The sequence below is a fragment of the Alosa pseudoharengus genome, unplaced genomic scaffold (genome assembly GCF_046254945.1).
Source record: "Alosa pseudoharengus isolate Yale_2024_CS ecotype anadromous, Long Island Sound unplaced genomic scaffold, YU_APseudo_1.1 YU_APseudo_1.1_scf_3, whole genome shotgun sequence".
NCBI lineage: Eukaryota > Metazoa > Chordata > Actinopteri > Clupeiformes > Clupeidae > Alosa > Alosa pseudoharengus.
The window spans coordinates 22843817-22860905 of NW_027468718.1; the positions used below are offsets into that span (position 1 = coordinate 22843817).

The 17089-nt window shown below is 39.6% G+C and overlaps 3 protein-coding genes across 7 annotated transcripts; 2 read left to right on the top strand and 1 right to left on the bottom strand.

Annotated features, from left to right (window-relative positions):
- The first annotated feature begins 59 nt into the window (after positions 1-59).
- On the top strand, positions 60-1498 carry htr1fa (5-hydroxytryptamine (serotonin) receptor 1Fa). Its single transcript, XM_076262792.1, has one exon. The coding sequence runs from the start codon at positions 60-62 to the stop codon at positions 1206-1208; it is 1149 nt and encodes a 382-aa protein (XP_076118907.1). The 3' UTR covers positions 1209-1498.
- A 1208-nt stretch (positions 1499-2706) lies between these two features.
- On the bottom strand, positions 2707-12055 carry LOC143100429 (uncharacterized). Of its 5 annotated transcripts, none has more exons than XM_076263599.1 (12): positions 11955-12055; positions 11054-11192; positions 10473-10737; positions 10275-10386; positions 7773-7925; positions 7347-7517; positions 6756-6829; positions 6332-6529; positions 6042-6179; positions 5713-5802; positions 4247-4390; positions 2707-4026 (listed from the first exon to the last, which is right to left on the bottom strand). In XM_076263599.1, the coding sequence occupies exons 3-12, from the start codon at positions 10710-10712 to the stop codon at positions 3898-3900; spliced, it is 1449 nt and encodes a 482-aa protein (XP_076119714.1). In that variant the 5' UTR covers positions 10713-10737; positions 11054-11192; positions 11955-12055; the 3' UTR covers positions 2707-3897. The 5 variants fall into 5 exon arrangements, with proteins under 5 accessions (XP_076119714.1, XP_076119716.1, XP_076119715.1 ...); XM_076263601.1 differs by having other exon boundaries at positions 11054-11156; positions 11955-11972; XM_076263600.1 differs by lacking the exon at positions 11955-12055 and adding an exon at positions 11263-11347 and having other exon boundaries at positions 11054-11156.
- cunh3orf38 (chromosome unknown C3orf38 homolog) lies at positions 11440-15827 on the top strand. The gene is made up of 3 exons (XM_076263604.1): positions 11440-11784; positions 11925-12100; positions 14613-15827. The coding sequence occupies exons 1-3, from the start codon at positions 11658-11660 to the stop codon at positions 15183-15185; spliced, it is 876 nt and encodes a 291-aa protein (XP_076119719.1). The 5' UTR covers positions 11440-11657; the 3' UTR covers positions 15186-15827.
- The last annotated feature ends 1262 nt before the right edge of the window (positions 15828-17089 follow it).

Below are 17089 nucleotides of genomic sequence, written 5' to 3' on the forward strand. Positions count from 1 at the left end.
GCCCATCTCTCTCTAAATGGCCTTTTGACATACATTGTTATTCTCAGTACTCTCCAAGTATGGCCCTATCTAATCTCACAGATCCATCTACGCCTGAGGTCACTGAAGTCCCTGGCAGTAAAATTGTCCTCTCCTTGACCCTGTCTGTATTGGCAGTGCTCACCATTGCCATCAACTCCTTGGTTATCACTGCCATTATTGTCACTCGTAAGTTGCACCACCCAGCCAACTACCTCATCGGTTCTTTGGCGGTCACTGACTTGCTGGTGGCCATCTTAGTCATGCCCTTCAGCATTGCATATATTGTCACAGAACACTGGATCATGGGTCAGGTGGTGTGTGACATCTGGCTGGCTGTGGACATCACCTGCTGCACCTGCTCCATCCTGCATCTGGCAGCCATTGCTGTAGATCGGTACTGGGCCATCACGGATGCCGTGGCCTACTCTCACAAGAGAACACCTACACGTGCTGCCATCATGATAGTCTTGGTATGGGTGCTGTCTGTCCTCATTTCCTTGCCCCCTGTACTTTTGAGGCAACACGAGAACAGTAATATGACTTCTGACATTAAGGAATCACATGAACAGTGTCTTATAAAACACAGCATTGGCTTTGCCATCTACTCCACCTTTGGGGCTTTTTATATTCCTCTTCTACTCATCGTCATCTTATACTATAAAATCTACCATGCCGCTAAGAGTCTGTATGAAAAACGAGGTGCCATCCGGATCAGAAAACAGGCAATGAATGGACATACTTTGCCCACGTGCAGAGACAGAGAGCCACACGGTCATAAAACCCTTAGTCCACCTGAGAAGTCCTTCTCAGACCTTTCCACAGAAGTCGAGCGGGTTCATATCACCCCTAAAAGCTCACACCTTGTACCTCGTCACAAGAAGTCTAGCACACACCGCATCTCTGGGAGAAGGGAGAGGAAAGCCGCCACCACTCTGGGCCTCATCCTGGGAGCATTTATCATCTGTTGGCTGCCCTTCTTTGTCCATGAAGTGATTGTCAACACCTGTGGTCCCTGTCAGACATCTGGAGAGTTGGCCAACTTCCTGACATGGCTGGGCTACTTGAACTCACTCATTAACCCTCTCCTATACACCATCTTTAATGAGGACTTCAAAAAGGCCTTTCAAAAGCTAATTTGGTGTAGCCAGTCCCTTAGCATTGAAAAGTCAGAGTCTCAGTTGGAATAGTAAGATATACGCACAAAGCAGAAAAAAATGGAATGACACTTAACACGTAAGCTTACCAAATCCAAGTGAGATCTATTTTGGAATGAATACATGCCATCAGAATGGTGATAAAGTTTATCAGTTCAGTATGCATATAAATTGAGTACTATCTTAATACCTTATTATGCGAAGGAACAAAGTGTATCAAAGTGCACTAGGTATGGATGTGAAATGATTGTCTCATATTGCTATCAAATAACTGGACAAGAATGCACAATAACATCACAATCATTTGATAATTGTATAACATTTGTCTCCACAGTTCATTATGATGATATATTACAGAATGTTGTTGTTTAACCTTATTTTGTTGCATGATTAGACATATTAGTATGTCAGTGAGGTTACTCATCGTCAAAAATTCTGTAAGCAGGAACTAATGTTATAAATAAACTAAGATTAACTGAGATGGGTTGGAGTTCATTTCCTAGGCAAATGTGTTTACCGAGGTGCTAAATGACATGCAGTTTGCAATGTAAAACTATGAGGTCACATACAGTATCAAGCTACAGTACACACATAAGAGGCAAATTCAAGCAAATAATCTACGAAGTGATACCAGACACATTCTTTGTACTATGATTTTCTACACCTGAGATTAGACAATATAAGAAACATGACCCAATAGTGCCCCCTTCTGTATACAAGAAAAGACTGAAGAAAATATACTGTTCATTGTTTTCAAGAGAAGTAGTCTTACTACAGTCTTAAGTACAAATGTGTACTACAATATACTGTCATATTAAAACATAAATATACACATATGCACACACAAACAAAGACTATTTATGTTAATATATATATATATTTTTTTTTTTTATTGAAATATTGCATATTCACCTGTGATTCTTCAAGTATTGCTTGATCCATGCAAAAGCATGATTACAGTTATGAGGAGAACCAAGACAGTCTTGCATCATACACAACATTTTCCTGATAAGTGAGGAGATAAAAGAGGTAACTTGGGGTTTTACAGGTGTCTGCTCCCATAAAGGCATTTACTGCAGCAGTGACTTTTACAAAATCTATATTCAGTAGAGACCTTTCTTGCAATAGGTCACAATACTACAGCAATAGGTAGGACATGATATGCATTGGCCAGTCTGAGATTGCCATGGTTTGCATGCATCTATTTTAAAGGCACTCGCTAGAAACTGAAGAGTGAAGGTCCTACCATTCTAAAACCTCCTAGTTTACAATACATGCTACAAGCATTTCAAAACATGCAATGTTTACCCGAGTGCAAATTAATACAAAAAATCACTGAGATAAAATGTCATGCCAGTGTGCAGAATAAAGCTCCTGGCATGCAATCCTGGCAAAAGACTGAATAATAGTTATTATAAAAATACAAAAGCAAGGCTCAGAGAAGCTTGTCCTTATATAACATAGGCAAGATCAGTGTTTCCCAAACGTTCTTCTCATGGCACACTATTTACAATGAAAAAAATCCCACAAGTCACAAAATGAAAGGGTTTATTGCAACTGTATTAGTGGACAAGTATGTATTATCCTTTGATTGACCAATAAAAACTATGAGTAGTAAAAGTGGTATGAACAAACTAGAATAGTCAGTTCAGTTCAGAGCTAATGACATTTAATGAAATTAAAGGTCATTTTAAACTACAACTTTAGAACTAATATATAATTTAATGAAATTAAATTGAATTTCAACAATTTAAAGGTTATTTACGGCAAACAAACAAACAAAAAAAAAAAAACAGAAAATTATGTTCTCCTGCAACACACCTGAGCAGCTCCTATGGCACACTAGCGTGTCGCAGAACAGTTTGGGAAACACTGGCTGGATCATGCCACGATTATAATATATATATAATGGAAATTAAATCCAAGCCTCCAAAATTTGCAACACTACTTGAGCTCTCATGTGCACTAAAACATTGTGTGGTCAAATATTTATGGACAGATTATTTCACAGTATCTGGTGAACAGCATCTCAGAATAAATAAATGGTGGCCCTATGGCTCTTATTCTCTGCCCTGATTCTTCATCAGACAAGATTACAGTTTATAAATAAAGGCAAAATAATAATAATTAGGTGCATGAGTTTACAAAAGTTATGGTATGAAAGTATGATAAACAAATGAAAAGGCTTCAGGTTAGAGGAAATACATCAAAACCAGAGTTTGAAAGGCAAGTGGAGGTATTCTGATGTTAAATAATGTTGTAATGTTTAATAATGTATTGATTTATAAATTAATAATTTAACAATTTGAGAAACATTTCATACAGAGATCTCTAATGTCTATGGTCTTTTTAGTCAAAATGCTATTACTTTGCACAATGTTTCAGCTAATTGATATAAAACACTCGGATATTTGTAAAAGTGCAGATAATATTGATAACAGATAGATCATCTAAAAAACCTTTTGATTTGAATTCTGCAAATGCTGAAAACTTATTTGCAGTGTTGACCAGAAAAACAGTATCAACCATGCTACAGGATTAGACTGCTCCTGGTCATGCTGAAAAAACAAACAAAATGCTGAATGCATAGACAACAGTTGCAAAAGAAGAGACTACTTTTCAACATTTCTTTGCCCTACTGGGCTAGACAGCAATGGCTACTTTGAATGTCCACTTTATCAGACAACTGGCAGTGAACATCAGAGGCAGACGGAAGGACAGCTCAGTCTTTGCTGTTGGTAGACCAATCATATGGCATGAAGCTCACTTTGATAGATCCAGATGAGAGCAGGTTTTGCAGGTTGACCTTTTTAGGCGAGTCACTCATGTGCTTTAAGATCCAGTTCAGCAGCTGCATGCAGTCACACCACAGAATACAAGATTTTAACACAGCTGACAGCTATGTGTTCTCTATTTTCACCACAATTGGTTAAAATGTGTGTTAAATTGTAATTCCATTCTATGTTACTGTAAAGGTGCTATATTCGTAAAAGACTTCTAGTTTTGTTATTGTTGTTATAGGTAGATTAAGCAGTGGACAATCAAGTATCTTCAGGTAAGCTTTCAAATACCTTTTCATCCGTTCCTCCAAAATCCACCTTGTACCACTTGAATATCTGGCTGAGCTTCACCTCTCCTTTACTGGGGTCCACAAGGCATCCATCATCATTCTCCAGGAAAGCTTCAGCTGCAGACCGTAGCTGACTATCTATTCCCTGTGAAGACAAACGCTTTATACATTGCCCTGACACTAGTCTGACGTCCAGAGAGGTAATAGAATCATGGCCAGGGTTATTAGCAGCAAATCCACAATGAAATTTAGGAAGAGAAGTGGGTTTACCAATTCTAGTAAAAACATATACTCTATGTCAGTGTTTCCCAAACTTTTTTTCTGGCGACCCACTTTTTAAAAATGACAGACCATCGCGACCCATTTCACTTCAAATCTACCCTGCAACCACCAACACTGTTTTAGGCATCAGGTTCTCCAACTTTTTTATGCCTCCCCCAACCATACATTGCTAAAGGATCTAGATAGATAGATCCTGCTTTGAACACGGTAGTGTTGCATTTTGAGCACCATCAGCGTGAAAAGTTGGAAATGACTACTGAAAAGATACGTTTTAATGCGCATCCAAGAGTTTGGGGAAATTCTCGCATGTTGCGCATTCGTCAGCATAGTAAAGCTGTTTCTGTATTTCTAAAAAAAATTTTGTAGGCTACGTTGCGTTGCAGACAAATGGGTCCATAACACTGTGGACGTGAATTCCAATGTAAACAGCAAATAACTCAAGTCGTTATATTGTATTGTTGTATTATATTATATAGTCGTTATATCAGAAGTTCAGAACAAGAGGCTTTTGGGCAATAGCCGGAAGAATGCGCCTTTACTTTGGAGTTTGTGAGGTAGAAAACGAGAGAAATAGTGTTTAAAATGTCTATTTAAATTGTAGCCTAATATAATGCACTGTTGTGCATTTTAAATCAGAAATAAGAATGTGAGGAGGTTGCTATTAACTTTAAAGATTGCATCTACAATCGAAACTATCTACATGCAAATTGAATATCCTTATCCGGTCTATGTCTGCTTTAGTTGACAGCATGGTCACTAGATTTTAATCGGTAAAGTTGAGGAACTGGTATCTGTTGATGTTTGTGCAAATAGGCGGATTCATGTCCCTTGCAGTTTGCAACTGCGAGGTACAGGTCATGGCAGGCGCCCCACAGAACGGTTTCATTTTGAGAGGTAGATATCCATGCTCTGGCTCCCCCTCTGCGATGCGTTCGTCCCCCAGTTTCATGCGCCAGTTTCATGAGCTTTTATGACAAAACCGTAACTGTGGTAGTTAACAAACTACATCCTAATGAAAACTGTTAACTTTCCTGGTATCAAATCGACAAATGGTATCAGTTAGACCTATAACACAACATAAATTGTGCTGGGCTGGCGACCCAAATAAATTCTCCTGCGACCCACCTGTGGGTCGCGACCCAGACTTTGGGAAACACTGCTCTATGTTAAATGGTTAATGCTTACCTGGGGTGTGTATGTTTTAATTGGGGGGCAGCCTTTTGCACCACAGTTGAGAGCAAAATGAATGAGAGGCTCAGGATCAGGAAGAGCCACCTAGTGGAGAATATAAAGTACAACAGGATGATCAGTGACAAGTTTACAACAAAGGAAATTATTATTTTAGAGAATATGATATCTGCTGCTACCTTAATCATTAGTTTTACAACAACAACCATTGCTTTGGCCAGGGAGAAAAAAAAACTATTTCCTAAGAAAGTTATAGAGACAGGGAAGTGGTGAAGATAAATGAGCTGAAATGTTGTTGACCAAACACAATGATTCATAAAAAATACCTGAAGCCTGGGGTCGCTCTTTGAGAAGGGCTTCAGGATTTGTGCAACGCCCTTCCTGTTACCTCGCAATACTCCATTCTCAATATCCTGAAGGGTGAACACCTCACCTCCAATGAGGTAGCTCGCATAGTTAAAGAACTGGAAGAGAACTGTACATTAGTAATACAATTACAAGTAAAAACATTGTCAGACAGGGTAAGCCAGGATAGGTTGACAACTGACAGCTGTGTTGGGTTTTCCTCCAGCTGGGTCAGTGTCTGGCTTCTGTAGATAAGGAAGCAACATCTCACCCGATACCGCTGCCACATGTTCTTGGGGATGCCCATGCGTAGATTTCCGTGGATGACGAGTGCATTGTAAACATTGATGAAGAAGGCCAGCTTTTCCTCCCGGCTGAGGGAGCCAAGCTCCACACGCTGCAGCTGCACCGCCAGCTCACAGTATTGCTCAAAAAAAGGACTCTGAGACATCGCCTTGTAGTCCACAAACTGCATGAGAGAGAGAGCACAGTTTTCTATGAGGTTTAGTCGTGACAATCTGTGTGTGAACCCATGATGGTGGTTGTTTCAGACCTTGACATTTATTTAATTTATTTTATACTTTTTAAAGAACTGAAGAAGGTGGTTTAGATGACTGGTTCAAAGCTGTTATATTATAAGATGAAAAAGTGAGTACTTATTGGGAACAGTCTCTACAGACAGTACCTGCACCCACCTTGCCGTCAGAGGAGAGGTGGTCTGCATAAAGTTTCAAGATGAGGTTCCTCAGGATTTCAGAGAGCTCAGATGCTAAATGAGAGGGAAAGCATTTCAGATTTAAGATTCAGGCTGTTCCACTTTATACACAGCATTATGTGCGGTCATCCTGCCCTGAATCAAATCATTTAAAGGACAAACAGAATATTTACTCAACTTGTGAACAAACACAAGGGTAGAGGTTTGTATTTGCATTCAACACAGAAAGTCCAGGAACATGCGGGTTACAAAAACATGCAGGAACATGGGAAGATTTAGTAAATTAGAACTGCAACTGCATGCCTGAACAGAAAAAGCCCCTTCTCGGACATCTACCTGCAATGCTGGAGCAACTATTTGTTAAGCATCACTGCACAAACACAGTGAAACAGGCAGAGCAAGAAAAACAGGGAGACTTAATTGTTGACAGGACATCTGCAGCTCTCTCCTACAGTACGTCAAAGCTGTCTGGCCTTGTTAAGTGAATAGGAGGACTATTTGGAGACTGCTTCATCATAAACGAGAACTACATCTGAATTGAAGAGTTGGGGTCTTTCTTGTCTCTACATACCCTTCAAGGGGCTGCATGCTGCCATTTCTCCTGTGTTGAGTGCAGCGTTGGGGTCATGTTCCAGCAACCTGAACAAGGTGCTACTCTCTTCAAAACCACCCTTTCCCGCCACAGCATTAAAGTACTTTCTCTCCATTATACCCTGTCCAAGTTCACGTGCCTTTGGCCTGTCTACAAATTCCAAGTGAAAGATGTTAGGCTCTGCTAACAAATCGGTTTCCAAACCGAAGTCACAAAATGAACAGGGATACTGACAATGTTTGTTTATTGTTGAAGATCTCTAATCATTTCAATTTAAGCACCATCAGCTATAATTTAATGGTTCCTGTAATCAAATTGTATAATACCTAGACAAACATAATTGTGACTGACTTTCTGTAGGGTCTATTTTGCAAGCATTTTAAAACAAAGATTAAGTTAACTTACCCATGCCCTTTTCTGTATGCAGCCAGTCCACCAGCTCTGTCCCTGTGAAGCTGTTCTTGCACACTCTCAACCCCTTCCTGTGGCTGCCAATCACCCCGCTGGACTTGAACTCCTCTACCAAGTCCGCAAAAGCATCCCTCTCACACATAAACTCTGTTGAGGAGGCAGATCAGGCTGGCCTTTCACTGTATTTGGTAGCATTACAGCATTGCCACCCAAAGTTGAATAATTCTGTTTTAGTTTAACCCTTGTAGTAGTCAGTGTAATCAAGTCTTTGCTATGCCCATAAAAATAAGAGGACAAGAACTTCAAAAATACTTTGGCATAGCAACAATTTTATTTGACAAGTTAACTTGTCAAGTAGCCCTCTATTGATTGCAGAGGTTTCAGTTCAGTTCAGTTTATTGTTGTCATTGTTACAGAATAACAACGAAATTCTGTTAGAGCAAACACAGACTTAGTATATAGTTTCCCTAGTACCAATAAGCCCAGAAAAGTTTGGTCAGGAGACTATCTACTTATTGGTACTTTTACAGCAAACAAACAACTAATTATATATACATCTAGCTGAGATGTTACTTAACAGTATTAGATAGCAGATAACGTTGCTCCCGTCCCATATTGTATTGTGTTAACTGTGACAATAAATAACAACAAATGAGAATAAATCAAATAAGAAATGGCAGATGTTCTGAAGGCAGGAGCTGTGAGGGAATTCAGGGGAGTTCAGAGATGTAGAAAACAAGCAGAACACTGATTGTGTTCATCATCTCTTCAACTACTTCTCAAAGACATATTCTTGTTACGGTATGTTTTCATTTTCATAGCATTAAAGGCGCAGTCCTTGATTATGATTAATTTACACTTTGCATTGAATTCAACAAACTCACACCAGTGTGTGGATTAAAAACAAAAACCTCAGGTGTTTCTGCATAGACCTCTGAAGTTATCCTACAAAAAGGACCCAAAGCTGCCATCTTTGCCCATATAAGGAGATCCGGATGTCCTTATATGGGTAAAGATGGTACCCGGATCTCGTTATATGGGCAAAGATGGCAGCCTTTGGGTCCTTTTTGTAGGCAAACTTCAGAGGTCTGTAGTTGTGGCTGTTTAGTTGGAAGGAACACACAGAGGCTTGGACTGAGCCATAAATTATACCATCTAATCAACAATGTTGCTTTATGAACACAGAAGACAGGGCTGTACTGTACTACAGGGCTGCCTGTTCCTCAGGATCAAGGACTGCATCTTTAAGAAGGGTACCACACATAATTACGAGGATAAACTGGTGAGGTAGAGACTAGGTCTCTCCTGAACATGCCACACACAGAGGTCTTATCCAGATATTTTTTTATGGCACAGGCACTCAGTCCTGCTCCTGCCCTCCCTGTTGGGCTGGGCATATGGGCAAGAGTTACGATATTACCCCCTCCCCCCACGAACTACAAAATGACAAAATGTTCAAAACAAGTTATGACCTGGTTTTGTTTTAATTTTCCCTCTGGAATTTTAGCCTATCTAATTTGGTAGTAGGCCTAATAATCCGTTGGTAGTAACAGACAAGTTGGAAGGGGGATATCAGGCCTACTCTTGCATTACCAGTATCATAAGTTAGTACAATGTGCAGTAGGCCTAAGCCTCTATGCTTATGGATGACCTCACTAATGAGCGCCATTACATTTGACATCAGATCCTGCTCATGTTTGCTGTCCATCAGCAGTTGGACAAAACTGGATAAAGCCATATAGATAGAGACATTGGACATAGCCTATGCCAGATAATTTTTCAGTGATTTAAAGAGAAAATCGATCATAAAAACATATCGATTTTAATATTTTTTTTTAAAAAAAAAACTTGATTTTCGATTTCAATCGATTTTTTGCCCAGCCCTACCTCCTTGCATGGAAATTCCTCTTTTCATTTCTGCTATAGGCACAACATTGGTGTGTTCTAGCAAATTAATGTTAAAACACAATGGCAGCATGATAATTTATGTTATGGAAAGGTGTTTTAAGTGAAAATTGGTCTGATAGTAAGAGCTGCCATTTGTTCAAATTGGAGCCAGTTTCTGTGCAGTAAATATGTCTGTGCAGTAAGCAAAGAACATAATAGCAGGAGTATTGATTAGGATCCCAGGGTTATACCCTTTGACTAATATTGACTCCCCCGTTATGTAGAACCTTCAGGTTGTTTCCCTTTTGGTTTCACAATATTTGCTGTGGTCAGAGAAAAGGGGAAAACATGCAGTAGCCTACTAAGGGGCTCCAGGAGCAGGATTGAGCACCCACACTCTATGCAATCCATAATGGTATCCATGCCAAAAGTACAAAGGTTTTTAGTCCTGGTTAAACTGCAATGGTACTTGACATCTGCAAATTGACTTTAGCATGTATTTCCATCCCCTGTGTTCATGAGCATTACCAATAAAAGAACATTGAAAGATAAGTGTGATGTTTTTACAACAGGCAAACTGTGTGTTTTGTTTTGGGTAGGAGGACAAACCTCCACTCTCCTCTGTAGCATCTGAACTGTTCCCCACAGGTAAAGGAGGTGCATCTGCAGGGATTGGCTGTTCTCTCACCATTTGCACCAACCGCTGAAGCTCCTCAGGAGCCTGGACATAAAGTTTGGTTTCTTTAAGGACAAACCTATTTCTGAATTAGGAAATAGAACAGCAAAGCTATTTTCAGGTGTTCTCACCATCTTTTGCAGATCGTCATTGCCCCCTACATGAACGTTGTTGAAGAATATCTGAGGAACCGTACTGCGGCCTGTCAGCTTCTTCACCTCATCCCTTAGAGCTGCGTGTGGATTTATGTCCACATCACACACCGGCAATCCAAGTTCCTTTAATGTTGATTTGGCTTGGAGGCAGTGTGGGCAGCCAATCACCGAGTACACCGTCACACGGCCCTTTATAGAGCCCTCGGTCTGAGCCATTGAATTAAGAGCGTGTATATTTCGGCTGTAGAAAATAATGCAAAGGGTTATCGGTCGTGCTCTTGCGTGGACAATGTTGCACAGGACAGTGTTAGTCAAGTCGTTCTCAACAACGCCCCTTAGCTGTTCTAAGATCACTGGAGACCTTTTGGGGAATGGGAATCATTGTTGCTACCCACCACAACCACCACTATCAGCAGCAGCAGCAGCAGCAGTATCACAAGACTGATCTGTTGTTGAATTGATTGGAGGAATAGCGTTAACTTACACCAACCAAATATGTCAAAGATTCTCCTGATACATTTGTGAAGTGTGTCAAGTTGTGTATACATTAACGTTACCTGCACTGCAAGTAGAGATATTCTTCCGCATTGGAAAAACGAAAGTACCAAGTCCGGTCCGATAACCGCTGTCACGTCCGATATGTCCTCACAATGACGCCGACTTTGAAACAGCAAACGTTATTAATGTTGTTTTATCCTAAAATATTAAGCGAAATAACAGTGATCAAAGTAAAGGATACACTTGAGTTAAATAACTTAAGAACAACCTGTCATAACCTCAAAATGGTATTTTTTCTGGGCACCCTGTTTCATTCAGTCTTGCTAAAAATAAGAAATTCGCAGCTATTACTAGCTAGCTAGCTAACAACAACGTAGTGACATCATGGATTTGTTGACACCGTGGGCTTCCAAAGCATTCTATCAAAATAAAAGCCTACAAACCGGTTTTGTGACCACAAAATTTGATCATTGTGTATGAACTTTTATTTTGATACTCGCTTCCAACCCGGAATTGAAAGTTAATAATAATAAGAAGGAATTGAAACTTATTCGAAAGAGACATTCGATGTTGGTGCATAGTTCTAGCAAAGATTGTTAAGGCGGAGCATCTTTGGTTCTAGTTGGAGCTGTATGTTTCTTGCGTAAACATAACCAGCCTGCAATGTCTACTCTGTCAAAAATAGACGCCGTTGGCTGTAGAAAGTTGTTGAATTTACTCTCCGATGTTGATTTATTAGCACTTAATGACACGGTTACTAACAAGATGATTGCTGTGGGAAGCACGAAAGGTGAGGCTGAGTTAACGTTATGCACAGCATTTGGGTAACGTTAACGTTAGCTTCTAGCTATTTCCTTGTGCTGTCGTTTACCTTTACGCTTTAATGTATTTGCTGATGAAAATATATTTGCTTATGATTTATGTTTACAGAGGCAATCGAGGCCATTATCACATACTCACAGACTTCTGAAGAGCTCTTGAGGCGAAAAAAAGTTCACCGTGACATCATTTTCAAGTACCTAGCAAGCGAAGGTGTTGTAATGCCAACGAACAGTGAAAAACATCAACTGGTGAAGGCGACTCTTAAGTTGTGGTCTTCAGGCAAGGTAATCAATTTAACACTAGGAATGCAATAACTGGTAATAGTAGAGATGCACCGATTGCAATTTTCTGGGCCGATTACGATTTCTGATTTTTCATAATGTTAGAGTTTGACCTGCCGATTACCTATGCCGATTACCCTGGAAATCCAGAGTTCTCGCGAGAGCACAATGTACCTGCCGATACCGATTTTAGCCGATTCCGATTTCATTTCTTCTAACCACTTTACAGCAAACACATATCTATTTTCTGTCTTCATTAATAACACATTTTAACATAGAAATGTAATCCACTTTTCAATAATGTAATGGCTGTTAAAAATGGAACAGGTGAACAGACAGGTTCTTTAAGTCTAGCTAGTCTTGAATTTCCCCTTGGGGATCAATAAATTATCTATCTATCTCAGTGGCGTAGCCAGAAAAGTTCAAATGGGTGGGCACAGAAAAAAAAAAACAGGTGGGCAAAGCCAATTTGATTGAACATATTATAGGCTTAGATTAGATGCAAACATTAATCATATGCATATTATATTTATGACATAACATTGAAATTTATTGAACGCATTTGATCACAGCTGACAAATTACACAGAAACACACCGGAGCACAAAATGCATGAATGTAGCTTTGGCGCATCACATGAAACACAATTGAGACAACCCAAATTGACCATATTGGACAACTGCAAAGCCTTATCATACTGTAGGCATGGTACATTCATGACATGAAAAGTGGAACTTATTGAACAAATTTTATCATAGCTGACAAATTACGTAGTTGGCTAAACATTTAAAAACTTGCGCAAAACTGCCTGAACCCGGCATCGGCGCGTCACAAAACACAAATTGAAGGATCAGATTGACCATTGGACAATCCTATATCCTAATCCTAAAATGTTTCAGGCATTCTACGTTTAAGACATAAAAAGTGGAATATGAACGCATTTCATCACACATCTGACAATTATGCAGAAACATTTTAAACTGAGCAAAACAATGCATGCAGCTTCAGCGCGTCACAAAACAATTGAAAGATTGATCATATTGGACAACTGTAAAGCGTTATCATAGGCATGTTACTTTTATGGCATGAAAAAATGCAATTTATTGAACGCATTCACAGCAATACGCCATTAGGCTAAACATTTAGCTTTGGTGTGTCATCACATCAAATTGAAACAGATTGGCCATATAGGCTAAGGCAAGCCTACTGCAAAGAAAACTACACACACACACACACACACACACACACACACACACACACACACACACACACACGGAAAGACAAAGAGAGAGACAGAGAGAGAGAGTCCTCCTCGATTCGTGATTTGACTGATTCTTGAGCTCTCAGCGGAGTGCTGACTTGCACACCTTTTTAGATGGTGAACGTAAACGGAGGAAAGCCCGGACGGACGGGCAAGACTGACAAGTAGGTGGGCCTAGGTCCGTCCAGGCCTATCCGTGCTACGCGTATGATCTATCTATCTATCTATTTAGCTTCAGCTGCAGTAGCCTATCAAACTATAATGCTTCCCAGTGTGGGAAATTCACACACTACTAAATGCACTGTTATGGAACAACCATTTTTCTTCTCACATCCAATATCTAACTAAAAATACAAAAACTATTTTCATGATACATTTGAACATTGTGCCATGGAACATAGATAGATAGATAAATAGATAGATAGATAGATAGATAGATAGATGCTTTATTGATCCCCAAGGGGAAATTCAAGGTCTCAGTAGCATACAGACAACACACACAACATTCACTTACAGCAGAAAAAGTAATAAAAGTATATAATATAAAAAACACAACTAAGCAAGGACAGTAGAGTAGATAAAGAATATACTAAAATACAAATTATACTAAATAACACTAAATCTAAGTCAAGTCTAAAACAGTAGCCAAATAGTGTGCTTAGGGGTGATTAAGCATGAGGCGCTTGCAATGACTGAGGCAGGGACTGAGCCTGTGATTCTCTGTTCATAGTAAGGTAAGGTGCTCTGTGAGAGTGAGTGTCATGGTGATGGTGCAAATGAGTAAGTCCAACAGTGCAAGAATAAAGTCTAGAGACCAGCCTAAAATAAATATGGACATATAAGAGAGTAGGAAAGGTAATATTAAAAAAAACTATAGAAAAATTATATCAGTGCAAGAATGGGTTGACGTAATAGGGTTACAGCCATTATACAAGTATTGATTATAAAGCATTAAGTATAGGTATAAGTGTGGCCACAATCTGACTGTGGGATATGATTAACATATTTTCATATGCATTGATGCATAGCCTATGCTTTGTACATCCAACCCAGAGTGTTGGCCTTTGCTAGCTTCATTAAACTTTGCAAACTCAGCTGGGGGATGTTGTTTCAAGTGTGGCGCCTGAGTGCATATGACTGTCATAATTCCAGTCACCAGCCGATCAATCAGTGTATCTCTAGGTATTAGTGAACAACTTGTACCAGAACAGACATTTTCACCATAGTTTCATGACCCCCCCTCTCCTTGTTTCAGGTTTCTCAGAAATCGCTTTGTGAAAACGACCATATATCCAGTGAGGTCGCAGGAGATGGTCTCTCTGATGTTGTTACATTGGGGAGGCAGTTTTCTCAGTGGTTCTTCCAGCTTCTGAACAGCCAAAATCCCACTTTTGGGCAACAACCACAGGAATGGGGTCCCCAGCACTTCTGGGGGGACGTTCGACTTAGACTCCGGGCTAGCACAGAAGAAGAAAGCAAGGAGGAGTTCCTAGGAGCTGAGCTTGTGAGCTCACGTCTCCAAGCATTATCCCAGGGTGAGAATCTCCTCTTTAGCCCCAACCTGGAGCCTCATGGCCTAAGGACAATATCATCTCCACATGGTTTGGTGATAGTGGCAGTAGCAGGCACCATTCACAGGGACCAAGCCTGTCTTGGTATTTTTGAACAGGTCTTTGGCCTTATCCGCTCCCCACTGGACAAAAACAGTTGGAAGATTAAATTTACTGACTTGAAAATAAGGGCACAAAACACTATCAAAGGCACAGAGGAGCTGCTCTCACCTGCACTGACCTATAGTTCAAGTGAACTACAGCTGCTCTGTAGGTAAAGACGACAGAGCTTCATTTCATGTGGACGCAGCCTAAGTAAGCATTTGTTAAATGCTATTGAGGCTGTGCCTCTTCTTGGGTAGCATGCATATTGTGTAACATGCGTTATTGCACAACTCTTAGTCTAAATGATCATCCATATTTATTCATGGATTGTTTGGGAAAGTCTGCCCAAATGCTTGTATAAATCCTAATACTGAGGATCTACCAAATATTGGCAATTTGATTATGTGCCTTGTTTGTCATTTTGCAAAATGGAGAGTATATTGTATTTTAGTTCAAATACATTGCAATGTATGTTAACAGATGTCTAAAAAAGCTGCTGGAGGACAACATCTGTATTACCCCTAGCACGGCTAGGAGTATGGGGAACATTGCAATGAGTCATTGAGCTGTTTGTACATAGTAGTTAATAACCAACATTTGTTTTGATGGGATTTCTTTGGAAGATGTACTCCCTAATTGAAAATTATATTTCAAGCATATTTGACCTGAAATTAAAATAATTTGTCCTTATTTGCGTAAGTTTAATTGTTTTCAGTTTGTAGTTGCAGTTAATGCAATTTGGTTGAAAGATTGCATCATACTTGAATTTCCCCTTGAGGATCAATAAAGTATCTATCTATCTATCTATCTATCTATCTATCTATCTACATTTTCAGAAAACATTTATTATGGAGGACTTGGTTTCACTAATGTAAAAAGCAAGCTTTCAGTCAGTTTTTCATTGTGTTATTTAGGTGTAGTGATATTCTGATTTGTTTTACATGGATGCTCTTTTAGTCATCACATGATACATCTGAGCATTGTGATAGTCAAACGGAAGACATACAGCAGCTGAGTGGTCTCTGTTGTTGTTCATCATGTCATTTTTGATACAACGTGGCCCAAACAAGAGAAGCCGTGTTGATGTGATGGCCAGTGTGACTTCAAGGAATGGTATCATTTCTAGCTCATAAATCCTTTGATTAACACAATTTTGTTCCCAAATGATAGTTTGAATTTACCATCCATAAATAGACTTTAGGTTTTGTTTACACCAAACCATTCCTTTAATTGGTACTTCAATGAACATGGGTAAAATAATAGTTTCTTTTTAGTTTCTTCTTACAGCTATGGATAGAAATAGGCCTAGCTCATTTTACAAATTAGTTTAGGGTATTTCCAGAGGTTGTTGCATGAGCATTTCTGATTTTAATTCTCTTAAAGTAGATGATAATAGCAGCTTCAAACCATAACATCTGACCACTAGTGACATTGATGTTTTTTTATTCTACATCAAAATCGTGCAGAGGGAGATCAATGAATTGTTCAAATCAAATTCCTTGCAGATTTGAATAGTGGCCAGTTACAGGCTCAATAAATAGAGTATGATTATCTGTGTGAATGTTTTCACGTGCTGTTTTTCTGTATACCGGTAACTGGCCAAGTATCCATTTATTGTGGCTAACTACTCTAGCTGCAAGCAGAATTATGGCAGAAACTTAAACAAACTAGCTCCTAATAGAAAACTCTTAGCCTTCCTGGCTGAAAGGTATAGCTTACTGCAGATTTAAATCGTGACCCAAATAAAATCTCTTGTGGGTCGCGACCCAGTCTTTTGGAACCAATAGTTTAAACCATGCAAGTGTCTCTTTTGCATTAAGATGCGTGATTTTTGTAAGGGCTTTTACAGACTCCCAACGCTGCCCTCTTTTATCTAGGCAAAATGGCGTTGCTGGTGTGACAGCTTTTGGGTGGGGTGTTGAATGCAGCAGTAACCCTGAGGTTTTGGTGGGAAATGTTACATGTGGGAAATTATTCTTGGAATCAACTTCAAAGGCCAAAAAATTCTTAATATCTCCTCTGTCTCTGTTCACTCATGACCCACCATGCCATAGTTGTGGTGAATTAAAGCACCATA